The sequence below is a fragment of the Canis lupus genome, chromosome 22 (assembly GCF_011100685.1).
Source record: "Canis lupus familiaris isolate Mischka breed German Shepherd chromosome 22, alternate assembly UU_Cfam_GSD_1.0, whole genome shotgun sequence".
Taxonomy (NCBI): Eukaryota; Metazoa; Chordata; class Mammalia; order Carnivora; family Canidae; genus Canis; species Canis lupus.
Window position 1 is genome coordinate 6509433 of NC_049243.1, and position 14520 is coordinate 6523952.

General features: G+C 50.4%; 1 protein-coding gene and 1 long non-coding RNA gene across 3 annotated transcripts in view; one reads left to right on the forward strand and one right to left on the reverse strand.

Moving 5' to 3' along the window:
• The window catches only part of SERP2 (stress associated endoplasmic reticulum protein family member 2), a 20911-nt gene continuing 6391 nt past the window's right edge, over positions 1–14520 (reverse strand). The window contains exon 3 of one of the 2 annotated variants that reach the window (XM_038569597.1): positions 1–445. In XM_038569597.1, coding sequence (XP_038425525.1) covers positions 405–445 — 41 coding nt within the window. In that variant the 3' untranslated portion in view covers positions 1–404. Of the gene's footprint in view, positions 446–5549; positions 7154–14520 lie in introns of those variants that run through there. The other variant, XM_038569596.1, reaches the window with a different exon arrangement.
• The window catches only part of LOC119865184, a 15324-nt gene continuing 14476 nt past the window's right edge, over positions 13673–14520 (forward strand). The window contains exon 1 of the long non-coding RNA XR_005376260.1: positions 13673–13931. This is a non-coding gene — a long non-coding RNA (uncharacterized LOC119865184). The remainder of the gene's footprint in view (positions 13932–14520) is intronic.

Consider the following 14520-nt stretch of genomic DNA (forward strand, 5'->3'; position numbering starts at 1 on the left):
TAAGGTTGAACAAAGACATTTATTTGTAAAACCAATTCCCAGTGGGGGAGAGGGTGTATCCATAGAAAGTAGAGTGGTGGTCGTGCAGAGGGCCACATGCATACATCAGTGACACCAAGGGCCCAACCAGACGGGCCGCTGCGGGCACTGGGGAGCTACCGACCCCGCCAACAGAGAAGCAAAATGTCCTTTCCGCTCCAGCACACGGTTGTGCCAAGATGTCCTGTGAGAAGGCAATTTGGTCTGACATCCACGGTGAAGTCATCAGGGAACAATTGAGGGAGCCTTTTTTTTTTCTTCCCTATTCTGTGTGGCTCGTTTGCTTCCCACCACACCCGGCTAAAAGCCTAAGTGGTCCTCTGCCCTCCAGAGGATGGGGGCAGTGTCAAAGCCCCGGGGCCTCCTCACATGCCCATCCTTATGCTCTGAATGATCTGAAAGATAGCTGGAAGGAGGAAAACAAGACACAGGCTCAGACAGAGGCAGCCCGCAGCTGGAAACCCCAGGCCGCAGCCAGCCCTGCTTCTGCTGACCACCCCCCCCAAACTCCAGGCCCCTGACATGTTAGCATACAGCTGATTAGATATTTCCTAACAAGGAGTTAAGTTAACAAGAGGTCAGTGAACTTCTTTAAAAAGGCAGCCTTGCTCGGCCTGCCCAGGGATGCCTGGGGGATTTATGGATAACTCCGGCTAATTCCAGCGGGAGCTAAGGCCAGCATTCCCTCAGGCGGAGAGCTTTGGGCCCCCTTCCCCAGAAGCCTTTGGTGGTGGCTGCAGGGGACCGGGTTGGGGGGACACAGGGCTGCCCTCATCGAACAGGTCAGCGAGGCTGCCTTTCCCAAGCTGCAGTGCCCTGGAAAACAGGCAGCCCCTGAGCTGGGAAGGCGGGCCAGGTGGTCGGAGCAGGTGCAGCAGGCTGGGGCCCTGGGTGCGGGAGCCCGGGGAGCAAGCTGTCCTGGCGGCTAGCCCCCATCCAGAGCAACACTGAGTTCACACTGAGGGGCTGGGAGCCTGTAAGCCCGCAGAGAATTCTGGTGCCCTGCTGATTGTGCTAAGAGCTGGTGAGACAGCTCCCCAACCTGGGTCTCGCTAGGGAGTTCTTTTGTTTGTTTGTTTGTTTGTTTGTTTGTTTGTTTTTGTAGCTATGGTGTTCAATTGTGTCCCAGCAGAGTGAGGCCCAGCTTCTATTTTGCACCCTGTCCGGAGGGCAGTGTTGGTCGGTCCTGATGAGGACGACGGGCATCATGATGCACACGGCCGCGACCATGCGTTGTGCGATTTTTTTTTTTTTTTTTTTTTTTTGGAGGCGAGGCTGGGTATCCTTCCACTTAATCATGTCTAAACACGGAATAAACAGGAAAGCAGTGGAGCGGCCGCAGTAAAACAGGCTCTCCAGAACCCTGAGGAAACACGTCGTTGGCATTCCATGATCTAACTTTAGTGAGCACGCACTGGGCGCCAGGTCCCAGGCTTCGGGTGTGCAAAGATCAGTAACACGCAGGGCCCTGGGCGATCTTTCCTGGACAGCTAGATGTGAGGGCGAGATAAGGCCTGAATGCACCTTTTTTTTTTTTTCTAAAAACAAACCAAACCAAAAAACAACCCTGCACCCATCGCCACTACTCTCCTCAATTGGATGCACACCAGACATGACATACTATTAATTTTTCATAAATGTTCAGTGTCACCATAATGAGAAACGGTCCTTGGTAAGACTCTGCTGTAACATCGTCGTGGAATATATGTGAGGTTTTCCACCTGACACCAACAGCTCCGGTTGGCTGGGCCCTGGGCTCTCATTTCTGCTTCTGTTTTGATTATTATGATCTCCGCTCACCTCTATGGTGTCACCATACCACCATGCAGTGGCCCCTCTTCTATCATCATGTTGCTACAGACCCAGCAGGGCTGTTAGAATTACATGGAGCATTAAAGCCAGCCGGTTCTGCATGAAGGTCGGAGGGGCTCTTCTCCAGAGGGAGCGAAGGAGTGAATTCAACAACTTGGGATATTTAATTCTGGTTGTGCTGGGAGGTTTCCTTGGCTTCTTCTGGGTTTGGGGATGGGTCTTGACTGGAGAAGGTACTAACTGGGTGAGAAGGCACCTTACCGAGATGTATAAGCTCCCGGAAATCATGGACATCTCTGTCCTCCCCTCCCAAGGCGGACAAGGGATAAGAATCAGATAAACATTCTGTGGTCCAGCTCACCAGGACTGCTGGGAGGCCCCTGTATAGTCAACAACATTAGGGGAAAAATATTTACGTCTACCCTGCCTCATGTTTTGTTCTTGGGTTCGGAGGAAAACGTCCCTAATCTTGACAAACAAGTTGACAGTGGAATGTTAGGGTTAGATGGAACCAGGTTTTCACTGAATAGCTGTGTGACCCGACAAATAATTTAACCTTTTCGAGCCTGTTTCCTCTGGGGTAAAATGAGGACCGTGGTGTTTGCAGTGCTTGTTATAGGGTTTAAACGATATGACACATTGACACATAGGAAGGCTCTGTGACACTGAGGACTCCACCCCGGAGCTGTCGCTGATGTCACCATCCCTGCAGTAATGACTGATGCTTCTCCACGCCTGGGCATCAAGACCAGAGCTCAGTTAAGGCCCAAGTGCTACCCGCCGCTCTCTAGAGGGAACTCCCAAATAGTTCTGAGTGGGAGTTCTGAGCCCTGATAGTTCTGAGCCCTGATTTCTCTATTTGTGCAACTGTAGATGATATGGGACTCAAAGCATGGCAAGGAATAAATAATCATGACACAAGCAAAAAAATCTGCCCATCATCAAACGCTCAAAAATGTTATTTCTCCCTTAACTTTATCCTTAGACAAGAAATGTAGGTCAACAAATAGGAAACAGTCTGTGCCTTAAGTCTATTGTGCCCCATTCGGTTAATCCATGACTTGAAAAGTGCTAGGTAATGATAAAAACCACTTAATTCTTTTTAAGGAAAAATCCGACAAAATTTGCTTGTTTCAGAATAGCAACCCTCTTATTAAAACAACTTGTCAGTTACGGAGTCGGCTTTAAGAACTAATCAAAGATCACTCCTGATCCCACTGAATCCAGGAATTAACATTACACATTAAAATGTGACAATCTGATAGCCCTTCACCTGTTTACAGGTGACTCTGTAAAACTGAACCCGCTTGGAGAGACTACTCTAAGTTCAAGTTCCCCATTGGCCTCCACCTTTAAGGTAATGGGGGGAGGGTTGGGTTTATTATTCCTTTTTCGGTTGTATTAATGTCTTTAAGAAGCCTTCAACGTTCCCTACCAATTCTGTTAACTGTACTTCTGTGTGGCTGCCCGTAATGACCCGCAGAGTAACCCCGGCCTTCCAAGCGCTGACTTTCCGAGGCAGCGAACAGGAAAGGGGCCAACAGTGGGTTCAAAGAGGGAAAGGAAGTGGGGAGTCTGGACCCTGACAAGTTAATAACTTAACAGTGAGTGAACAAAGCTGAGAAAACAGCTGAGCGGCCTGGAGCAGAGGGGCTGTGCGTAGTAAGCCAGACAGCAGGGAGGAGAGGTGCCAAGAAAAGGCAGGCATTCCAGGCCAGGGCATCGGGTCTTAGGCAGGTCACTGGGGTCCAGAGAACTCCAGGCTTGCGCACGAGCTACGGAATCGCAGAGCCTCTGGACTCTGCAACGTGTTCGCTTCCTGATCTTTGGGAACCTTGGATGGTCACGTCTCTCTCTTTTACTTAACCATCCCCTTGCAGTAACATCCTCAGGCTTTCACATGAGAGAACCATTCACACTCAAAAGATCCAACAAACCAGAACGATCCTCCTGACTCGACATCTGCCATCAACAGGTGCCCTCTCGTCCACTCCCCAACTTTTTCTAAAGAGCTGTCTATACTCACTTACTCCATCTCCTTACCTTCAATTCCCAACCCCAATCCACTTCATTCTGGCTTCTGCTCCCTTCACTCCACTGAAATACCTCTTGCTAAAGCCACAAAGCTCCCCCATGTCACTTAATGGGCATTTTCCAGCCTCCTCTTGCCTGCCTCCCCTCCTCACCATTGTTGAACACTCCCTCCTTCAACCCTCTCCTCCCTGGGCCTCTGTGACACTATATTCTCCTGGTTTCTAGTTTTCTTCCTTCCCTTCAGCTCTTCACATACATGGGTTTTATTGGGGGCATCCCGACTCCACTTGACCAGTAAACAAGAATAATGTCGTTCCTCAGTGAGCATTTTGGCTTTCTTCTATTCATTACATTCTTTCTCCCTGGGCGACCTCATCCTCACCCACAATTTCAGCTGGCACATAGCTTTGGATGACTCATCTGTTGGCCCTGACTTCTCCTCAGAGCTGCAGACCCACACCTCCCACCATCTAACTGATACCTACACATTGATGGCTCAAAGACACTTCAACCTCAACAGGATCTTCTCATGGTCTCTTCCCACCACCAAACTTGGCATCATTATCCTCCACCTTGAATGGAAACCCAAAATGCCAGAGCCATCCTGGACACCTCCAACAGGTCACCAAGACCTGTGGACTTTACCTAAGTACCTTGTGATTATGCACCTTTCTTTCCATCTCTCCAGAAGCCACCGTAGTGCAAGTTACTACCATCTTCCCCCAGACCCCTGCGATGACCTCCAACTGGTCTACTCTTGCTCCTCTTCATTCCGTGCTCCATACTGTAGCTAGAATTATTCTTTAAATTAAAATAAATAAGAGGGATCTCTGGGTGGTGCAGCGGTTTAGTGCCTGCCTTTGGCCCAGGGTTCGATCCTGGAGACCCGGGATCGAATCCCACGTCGGGCTCCCTGCATGGAGCCTGCTTCTCCCTCTGCCTGTGTCTCTGCCTCTCTCTCTCTCTCTGTGACTATCATAAATAAATTTAAAAAAATAATAAAAAAAAAGAAAAGAAATGAGAGTGTGTCATCCCTGTGTTTAAAGCACATCAAAAGCTTCCTATTGCCCAATCCTTGAGGAGGACTCCATGACCTGCATAGGCTGGCCCTATCAACCTGTCCAGACTCATCTTGTATCACTCTCCTCTCTGAAGGGTAATCCCTCGTGTTTTCAAAAGCTCTCTGCTCTTACTACAGGCCTTTTACACATGCCATTCTTTTGGTCTGAAATACTTCTCCCGCCCTACCCTGTTGCCTAGTTTTCCTTTATAATCCCAAAGTTATTTCTGCCGAGAAGCCTTCTTCCACCATGTGAAGCAAGAGTTCTCAAATCTGAGTGTGTACAGTAGTCTCCTGAGGACGTGTGGAACAGAGGCTGGACCCCACCTCCAGAGTTTCTAGTCCACTGGGTCCAGAGTGGGAAATGAGAATGTGTATTTCTAACCAGGTCACAGGTGGTGCGGAGGCTGCTGGTCCAGGGACCACACTTTGAGAACCTCCTACCCAGAGGATACCAGCCTTTGTGGTATATGCTTTCACAGCCTTATATGCCTCTCCTTCAAACACCGTCATGGCTGAAATCTCACGTTTCAGCATAACTACTTGACAAACTCCTCTTGCTTCTCCACTAGACTGTGAGCTCCAGGAAAACAGGGACCTTAGATGATTTCTTTTCTTTTATTTATTTTTTTTAGAGATTTATTTATTTATTTGTTTGTTTATTTGAGAGAAAGAGAGAGAGAGAGACTGCGAATGAGGGGGAGTAGGAGAAGGGAGAGAATATCCAAGTAGACTCCAACGTAGGGCTCAACCTGAGATCATGACTTAAGCCAAAACCAAGAGCTGGATGCTTAACTGACTCAGCCAACCAGGCACCCCTGGACCTTGAATGATTTTGCTCATGACTATACCACTGGGCCCAGCTCAGCTCTGGGCATAGTAGATCCTCAGTAAATATTTATTGGGGGAATGAAAGGTGAATAATTGCAAAGAGCATGGAGGAAAACACATGTACATTGAAAACCTCAAACTATGACTCTGTGAGCCACGAGTCAACATCAAATCATTACTTTTCAATTCCAATATTGCAAGAGCTCAGTCTTTAGAGGGGAAGGAAAGTCATGAAGGACCATAAACTCCTGAAGTCCCGGGACTATGTCATCCCAACCCTCTTCCACCCTGGGGACTGATCTATCCCAGCTAACTGGGAGTGCCAGAAGGACACGGGGATGGCAGGAAGGGATCCCCGGGGAAACTGTCAGACAGCGAGACAATAGGAGGCTGCCAGAGAGCTGCCTGCCAGGCAACAGGAAGCTTCAGAAGGCCAGTTTTATTGAAAATAAGGCTGATGATAAGCAAGGTCAAGAGATTTGTTGAGAAGAGAGATTGAGACAGGCCAAAGGAAAACCCGTTAGGAGGATAAGATGACTCTAGAAATTATTTAATTCTGATTATTTTTCATCTAAAAAATGAAAAGAAAAATAAAGAGCTGGTAAGAAAAGAGTACAGGTTCTACGAGAGGGTAAGTGGAAATGTCAAGAAATGAGACATTGCAAAGGCGAGTCATTAAGCTCTCAGGAAGAGTCAGCACAAGGAGAGTCAAAGGCAGGGTACTAGTCCTGGTCGCATTTTCTGGTAGCTTCTCCAGAGATGGAGAAGAGGGAAGAGAGAGAGGTGCCTGGGACACATGAGAGCAGAAAGGCGCTGTGGAAAGAAGGAATATTATTAGCAAAGAATATGATGGCCCCATCTCTGGCAAAATGGCACACAGCAGAAACGCTCTTCTGAGGACCAGACTGTACACAAACCCAAATGCTCCATGGGGCAGAAGGCAGAGGGTGGCCTGGAACGAGGGAGGACGCAGGTCCCCTTGAGGCAGCCAGTGGCTGCTGAGATTTCCTTCCCAGAGTGTCCATCGCAGGTCCTGAGGCAGGACATAGAGCTATGTCCTCAGTCCTTCCTTCGTGGTGACATCGAAGGGCTCCTTCTGGGCTGCTCAGTTCCTCAGACATCCTGCTCGCCAGTCTCAGGGGCTGTGACAACCACCCTTGAGCATCACAATTTCGAGAGAGTTCTGGAGGTCTCCGGGAAAGGCCAGTGTTTATTGGTCGACCTGCAGACATGGTGAATTCTTGGTCCTGGAGCAAAGTCCAGAAAAGAGTAAGGTGATCGGGGCCTCCCGGTGGCCCAGTCAACAAGCAGCCCATGGCTGGGTCAAGGCTGTCTCCATCTGGGGGCAGACCCAGGATGGCCGTACATCTGGAACCTCTGGCAGGGAAAGTAGGAGATGTTTTAACAGGAGTTCTTTTCGATATGCATTCATACGCTAAAGGCCTAAGGTTGGTGGACAACTTCTGCTGGGTCTGGTCCTACTCTGTGGGGGAGGCCGTGAGAGAGAGAGAGAATGCAGGGCAATAGGAAGGGGATGGATTTAGAGGTCAGGTTTGGGTCCTACCTCTCTCACTCTTTAGTGGTGATGCGGGATGCTGGCTGATTTCCTCTCTAAGCCTCAGGTTCATGATCTGGAGAAATGAGCCCCAGAGCTTCTCTTCAGGGATTCCGTGATGAGAAGAGCAAAGGTACGTGGAGGGCCTGGTGTCATGACAAGCCCTCAGGAAATGGTAGCCAGCATGGTTCTATGAACAGGTCTTGCTCACCCCCATCTGCTAGTTTATAAAGAATCCTTTCTACAGATAGAGAAGAGGCTTGAGCTGCCCCTGCGGAGGTGACCCCTCCGACCTCTGGCTCACAGACCTGTCCCCCACTTCTCCGGGTGGGCGCTGGCACAGCCACAGCTCCCTCAGGACCTCAGGGCTATCTATCCCAATACAAGTTTTCTAAGTCAAGTCACTGGGAAGATGGAAGTGTTACCTTTCTTTCCCTGTGTGCATTCAGAATCTTGGTCAGAACCCCCCCGAGGGGGCTGAGGGGTGGGGAGACGGTGTACCAAGGGTCATAAGCATAACGACAGTAGCAACAGGCTCCTAAGGTCCTAGGAGCTAGGGACCATCCCTATGTCTTTTAAGAATGGGAGAGCCAAGGCCTAGAACGGGCATAAGTTGGACGAGGCCACCGGCTACTAGGTGGCAGAGCCAGGTCTCAAGCCCGGGGGCCTGGCCCTGATGCTGGCACACACACGACTTGGTCCTTTCCCTCCTCCGCACTGTTCTTAACAAAAACAGCCAGTCCTAGGGAGCATCGGGGCGTTGGCCCTTCCAGAGACACGGAGATGCCTTCTGTAAAGGGAGACAGTTGGACCCCCTGACACACGAGGCTGGGGACACGGGAAGGGTTCAGGCCCAGCCGAGAGCATCTCGGGGAATCACTTCTTCGTATCTGTTCTGAATAGGCTGTCCTCAAGGACGGACCTGCCTGTGGCATGCTATCCCCTCCACCCCCCCGCACCCACAGGCAGGCAGGGGCCCTGGACGATACAGGAGCCTGTCGTCTGTTAAGTGACACACAAAGGAAATGTCTCTGCCCAGAAACAGCGCAGCTACTCGCAATTCGTGTGCCAAACAAACCTAGCAGGCCCTTTGCTGAGAGGCATTAGCTCTGTCATGATCGAGGCCAGCGCTGGGCCAGACACAGCTTCCTATCTGACGGGCAAGGAGAGTCCAGATGTCTGTTCCCTTCTTGGGATGAAAAAAAATCATAATATCCAGCAACACACGCACGCGCACACAGTCACACACACAGTCACACACACACTCACACATAGACACGCTCTCACGCACACACATCCTACTAAAACCAGGACAGATGCCCTTTTATTAATTTCCCTCTAAGATTTGAGCAGAGCTCAGCTGCTTTTTTTTTTTTAAGGTGAAAATGCACTAGTCTAGATGTTTCCTTCTTCAAATACACTTCATTTTTTTTTTTCTGGTGATAGAAGTAATATATGCTCACTGACAAAACTGGGAAATAGAGAAAAGTCTGAAGGAAATAACAGGCATTGGTTAATCCTATTACCCGAGGGGTTTCCCTTTGATGGGGGATGCAAGCTCACCTTGTTTCGAGAAGACCCAGGCCTCGGTAGCCATTGCAATTCGCATCATCTCTAATTTAGGAAAGGAGAGTCAGGCTTGGCCACAGCGAGAGGAAGAAAATTGAAATCAGGAATCCGTGAGGGAGAGACAGTCTGAGGGAGGGACCGGGCCGTGGCTGGCATGTAAGAGTTTCCCTCTGGAAACCAAGGGGTCATGGCACCAAGTGAGCACTCCATGAACCCCAGTGGAAGTGTCCCTGAGGACCTGAGGGTGAGGCCCAGAAGGGTGAGGCCCTGTTGCAAAGAGCGCGGCCTCCGACTGGGGCCCTCTGTCTCCAGTTGCCCACTGGGGCTGGGAAAGGGGAAGGACTGCCACGGGGTACGAGACAGGTGGATATGCTCACTGCCCAACGGAACTGTCTAGAACAACCAACACGTTTAAGGACAAGACCTAATTTCAAGGAGTCCAGGAGGCCTGGACTAGTTCTAGTCCCAGGGGAAAGCCGAAAAGGCTGAAGACGGTTGTCCTGTCAACCTGTGGCACTAACATTAGGAAAAGGCTGGGCCACGGGTGGCAAAGATGAGCTTGGGACCCTGCTGTGGCGGATGTTAGGAGTCAACTGCAGCAGATACCTCCCCGCCCCCCAAACCCCAGAGCCTGGCTCAGGCCTCACAATCCTTCCCAGGAAAGTTCTTAAAATTGCTGAGGGCAAAGGGGAGAGGAAAACCCAGGGCTCTGGGGTCCCCCCTGCAATGACTGGCTTCACTGCCGGTCTGGGGCACTGCCTGGGGATGGCAAGTGGCTTCCAGAGATAGTAGCGGGCCTATCTGGGCGACGGCATCTCCTCAGACACACATTCCGGGGCGCGCTTGTCTCTGAGTCTCAAGATAAAAACAAGCAGTGCTCGGGAGCTACGGCAGGTTCTCAAGGAGGCGGGCTCCAGAGGGGACCTGGACGGCCAGGGTGGGCTGCTTATCTGGAAAGAGGCCCCACCGCCCGCAGAAATGGAAGATAATGTTTTTATAAAGAAGAGAGAGAAAAACACAGCAAAGCCTCTGAGCATCCTTTGGGCTTCTGCGTGCACCTGGGGTCCTTGGAAATCATGGAAGGACAAACGCCACCTGCCAAGTCCCAGGCCAAGACTTGAACAAGAAAAGTTTCTGGCCTTGGGTGTGGGGGGGACCTGGGGGACTCAGCAATTGAGCGGTTGAGCGTCGGCCTTCGGCCCAGGGCGTGACCCTGGGGTCCTGGGTTCGAGTCCCACATCGGGCTCCCCGCAGGGAGCCTGCTTCTCCCTCTGCCTGTGTCTCTCAGGAATAAGTAAATAAAATCTTAAAAAAAAAAAAAAAGAAAAGAAAAGTTTCTGGTCTACTTGGAATACGCATCTGGGGAGACTATAACAGGCTTTCTGAGAAACAGGTTTTGGGTTTTGGACAGAATGTATATACTATGAATAACAATAGAGCAAATGACACAAAGAATGGTGTGGCCCCGAGTTGTCCTATCCATGTCCTATCCGGGTGATACCATGTCTCAAAAGAACACACTGTTCCCAAAGCCCTTGTATCTCGCAAAGAAAACTTCTGCAGCCAAACAGTGGTGTGGTCAGGTTGCCTTAAGGAAATGCAGCTTCACGTTCCATTTCTGTTATTCAACTTAAAGTACAAGCCCCTATTGGTTAATTCTAGTCTGCACGTGGGTGCTTCCTTTGTCCTGGGTGGGGAGGTCTGAAAGATTTTGCTGCTTTATCATCGGAAAATAGTCTCGTGCACCCAGAGGGTTATCATTTACATTGCTGACACCCATCCTCGGAGAGGCAGGGCCTCTGGCTTTTTCAAAGATCAAGAGCGACGCGAGTGGCTGAGCCTGGAAGGAGGAAAGGCAAAAGGAAGCCGAGCCCCCCACGGCACACGAGCCCCAGCTGCAGAGCCACTGTTCTCCACGAGGGCCACGGTGTCGGAAGCTGCAGCTTTCAAGCTTGCTGGGGACCAGCACCGATGTCCCTGGAGTCACTCAGTGCCAGGGGAGGCTGGGGAGGGGCCCCCGGGATCCCTCTTCGATCAGTAAGGAAATCGATAGAGAGAGTCAATAATGCATCCAAGGTTGTCCAGCTGATGGCCACTCTAGGCTTTGAACCTACATCTGGCACATTCCAGAGCCCTCCCCCTCTCCGAGGCCTCTTAACCTCTTATCCTCTTATGGCCAATTGGTCAGGTTTCAAAGAAGTGTCTTGCCCAAGAGCCCTTTTGCAACCATGGAGAGTAAAAATCTACTTGCTCTGAAGAGGGGTGTGTTTGGGCAGCTCCCCCAACTGTGTCTCAACAGGGCCACGTGGTGAGGGCTACGACTGTGTGCCTGGGCTGGACCTCAGCGCAGCCCCCGGGGGTCTGGCGCCCTTATCTGATTTCCTGGGGAGGGGGTGAGCATTCTCTGGGTGCATGTCTGCGCCGGGGTCCCTGGGTGCCTGCGCTCTGTGCCCTCACCACTGCCCTGATTCCTCTCCCTCCTTTCTCACTATCTGGCTCTTATCAGCCCCACAGGCATGAAAGGCATGTGCGGAGAATGAGGAAGGCCTGCAAAGGGGCCGGGAAGCAAGGGGTCAAGCTGCGACACATGGCTCCCCGTGGTTAAGGGGTCCGGTGACCTCCTGGAGGTTTGTTAACTCGCTTTTGCACACACACGGGAGTAAGGGTGACCAGTAAGTGAGCGCATATACTTCAACGCCAACGTGTTCCCAGCCTTAATCCTTTCCCATAATCGAGCTAAGAAAACAGGTAAGATGCACATTCCTTATAACTTGCCTGACCTCCGTGTGTCTCCATCCCAGGCCCACGGACTCTGTTTCTAAAAAGATGTTATACTACATGTTGGCAAATCGAACTTCAATTAAAAAAAAAAAAAAGTTTCTAAAAAGAGCACTTTGCCCAACCAAGCATCACGAGAAAAGTGGGTTAACAGAGTGGGGTAAGGAGAGCGAGTCTTTCAAGAGCATCAAGTCCAGGATCAACACCTTCATCAATCTTGGAAGATTCCATAGCTTTCCTGTCTGTATAAAAACATACAAACTATGAATCTCCAGCCACGTGGACTCACTCACTGTGACCAGGAGCTTCGATCACCCAGCACCAGGGAGGCTTGGGGCACGAAGCAGAGGACCTGAGAAAATCCCATTCTTTTACAGGCAGAGAAGACACTGGCCTTGCAACCTTCCGAAGGAAAAGCTCGGGAGGGACAGGAGGCTCCGTACGATGAGCTGAATCGTGACTAATCCCAGGGAGGTGGCAACAGGGACAGATCTAAAGGAGTTACTGTGTTTTTTTTTTTTTTCATGACATGTTTGGATAGCAAAGAACACGTACAAAGATAGAAGGAAGGGCACAGTACCAAGGACAAGTTGAGAAGAGTGACACATTTTTGTGAGAACAGTGCCCGGCTTGAGCTGAGGCTTGCAAAAAAAAAAAAAGAGAGAGAGAGAGAGAGAGAGAGAGAGAGAAAGGTGGTAGTGGATTATTTTTAGTTATGATTAAAAAAGAGATGAAGCCCATTATCTAGGGATCACGGTAGCATGTTAACAGAACACAGAGAAAGTGAGATGACCCAACTCCTAACTAGCCTCACTGTAAAAGGAACAGAGGAAGACCTAAAGCACCATCCCCGGAAGAGCAAGGGACCTGAAGGCAGACGGTGTGACATGTCCCTAATCGCGGTGTCCTCTCCGCCACTTTGAGTCTGCATCTCCAGGCCCTGCAAGCGCCCGTCCCAGGCCCCTGGACAAACCCCCAGGAAGGATAACAGAGCCAATGTAGTTAATCCCTGGGAAAAAAAAATGCATGGAGGCTGGGAGGGCTCCAAAAGATTGGTGTCAGCAGATGTCCCAATTTACTCGGGGCGGGGGGGTGGTTGGTGGGAAGAGACACGGTTCCTACTATATAGACCAAGAGCCTGGCAAGATTATAATTAAAATGCAATTTCGAGAAGGTTTTTAAGAAGCCCTTTGAAAAGGATGGGCATTGAGAACCAACACAGGTTTGAGACTTTATTGACTGAACCCGCCCTCTGTGCTACCTAACGATGCAGACTGGGGTTTGGGTGGGGGCTGTTTAATGTGTATCTTGATGCCAAAAATAAGAAAACAGTGGCTCTGTATCTATTAGGTTCCTGACAACCCTGGCTGCAGGATGACTGGGCTCACGGATGCCTCAATAGGGCTTTGGCCATTCTTGAGCCCTGCATATAGCAGATTTCAAGCCTAGGAGCCTTGTCACCTGGCATTCCCTCCTGTGGAATGACCTTCCCTTTGTCTGGTGGTTTGTCCTTCAAAACTCAGTGCAAATGGCACCTCCTCTGGGAACTTTCTCCTCTGCCCTGTACGATTTGGAAGTCCCTGCCCTAGTCTGATCATGTGTGTTCTCCTGTATTCACTTGTTGGAATCCTAACATCCAGTGCGGCAGTAGAAGGCAGGGGCTTTGGGAGGTGGTAAGGTCATGGGGGTGGAGGCCTCATGAGAGGGATCGGTGCTTTTAACTATTTTATTTTATTTTTTTTATTTTTTTTATAAAGATTTTATTTATTCATGAGAAAGAGAGAGAGAGAGAGAGAGGCAGAGACACAGGCAGAGGGAGAAGCAGGCTCCATGCAGGAAGCCCAACATGGGACTCGAACCCGATTCTCCAAGATCATACTCTGGGCCGAAGGTGGCGCTAAACCACCAAGCCACCTGGGCTGCCCTAACTATTTTTTTTTAAAAAGATGCTTTGATTTATTTGAGAGAGACAGAGATCATGAGCAGGGGGGAAGGGCAAGAGGAGGAGCTGACTCCCTGCTGAGCCCGATGGGAGACTCGATCCCAGGATCCCCGGGATCATGACCTGAGTTGAAGGCCGACACCTAGCGGATTGAGCCACCAGGTGCCCGGCATTAGTGCTCTTGTAAAAGACACCCCACAGATCTCCTTACCCCCCCTGCGATGTGAGGCTACCAGGAAAAGTCTGGGACCGGGAAGAGGGCCCTCACCGGACCATGCGGTACCCTGATCTGACTTCCAGCTTCCAGAACTGTAAGTGATACATTGCTGCTGTTCATAAGCCGCCTGGTCTGTGGGATTTTGTCACACGGGCCCAAAGAGCCTCAGACAATCCCTTATCCGCGCCCACCAAGCACCCTGGGCACGCTGCTATCATGGAACTCTCCCCCCACGTGCAACTGCCAGCCTCCTTATCTGCCTCCCTCAGGGCCTGCAGGCTCCTCAAGGGGTTTGCATTTCCAACGCTTGGGACAGGGCCAGGCACACAGGGGACCCCCGAGACCTGGTGACTGTTTGCAGGCGTCTTGCTGAGATGTTCAAGGTCAGCCTGAAGGGAGTTGTCCCTAATGGCGTTCCGGAGGCTTCTCAGTGTCTAGACTTTCCTAGTGACTCGGAGGAGTTATGCGCTTTCAGAGACTGTAAAGCTGGCGGAGGAGGATGATTAGATAAAAGGCTCAAGGTTCAAGACCTAACAATCTACAGGCTGGCCATAAAGCCTGAGAATGCAGATTATTTTTTTATGTGGATTTATTTTTCCTGATTTGTGTGTGTGTGTGTGTGTGTGTGTGTTGGGGGCATGCTAAAGGCATACGTTTGTTTGTTCTGTTTTTGGCTGAAAATC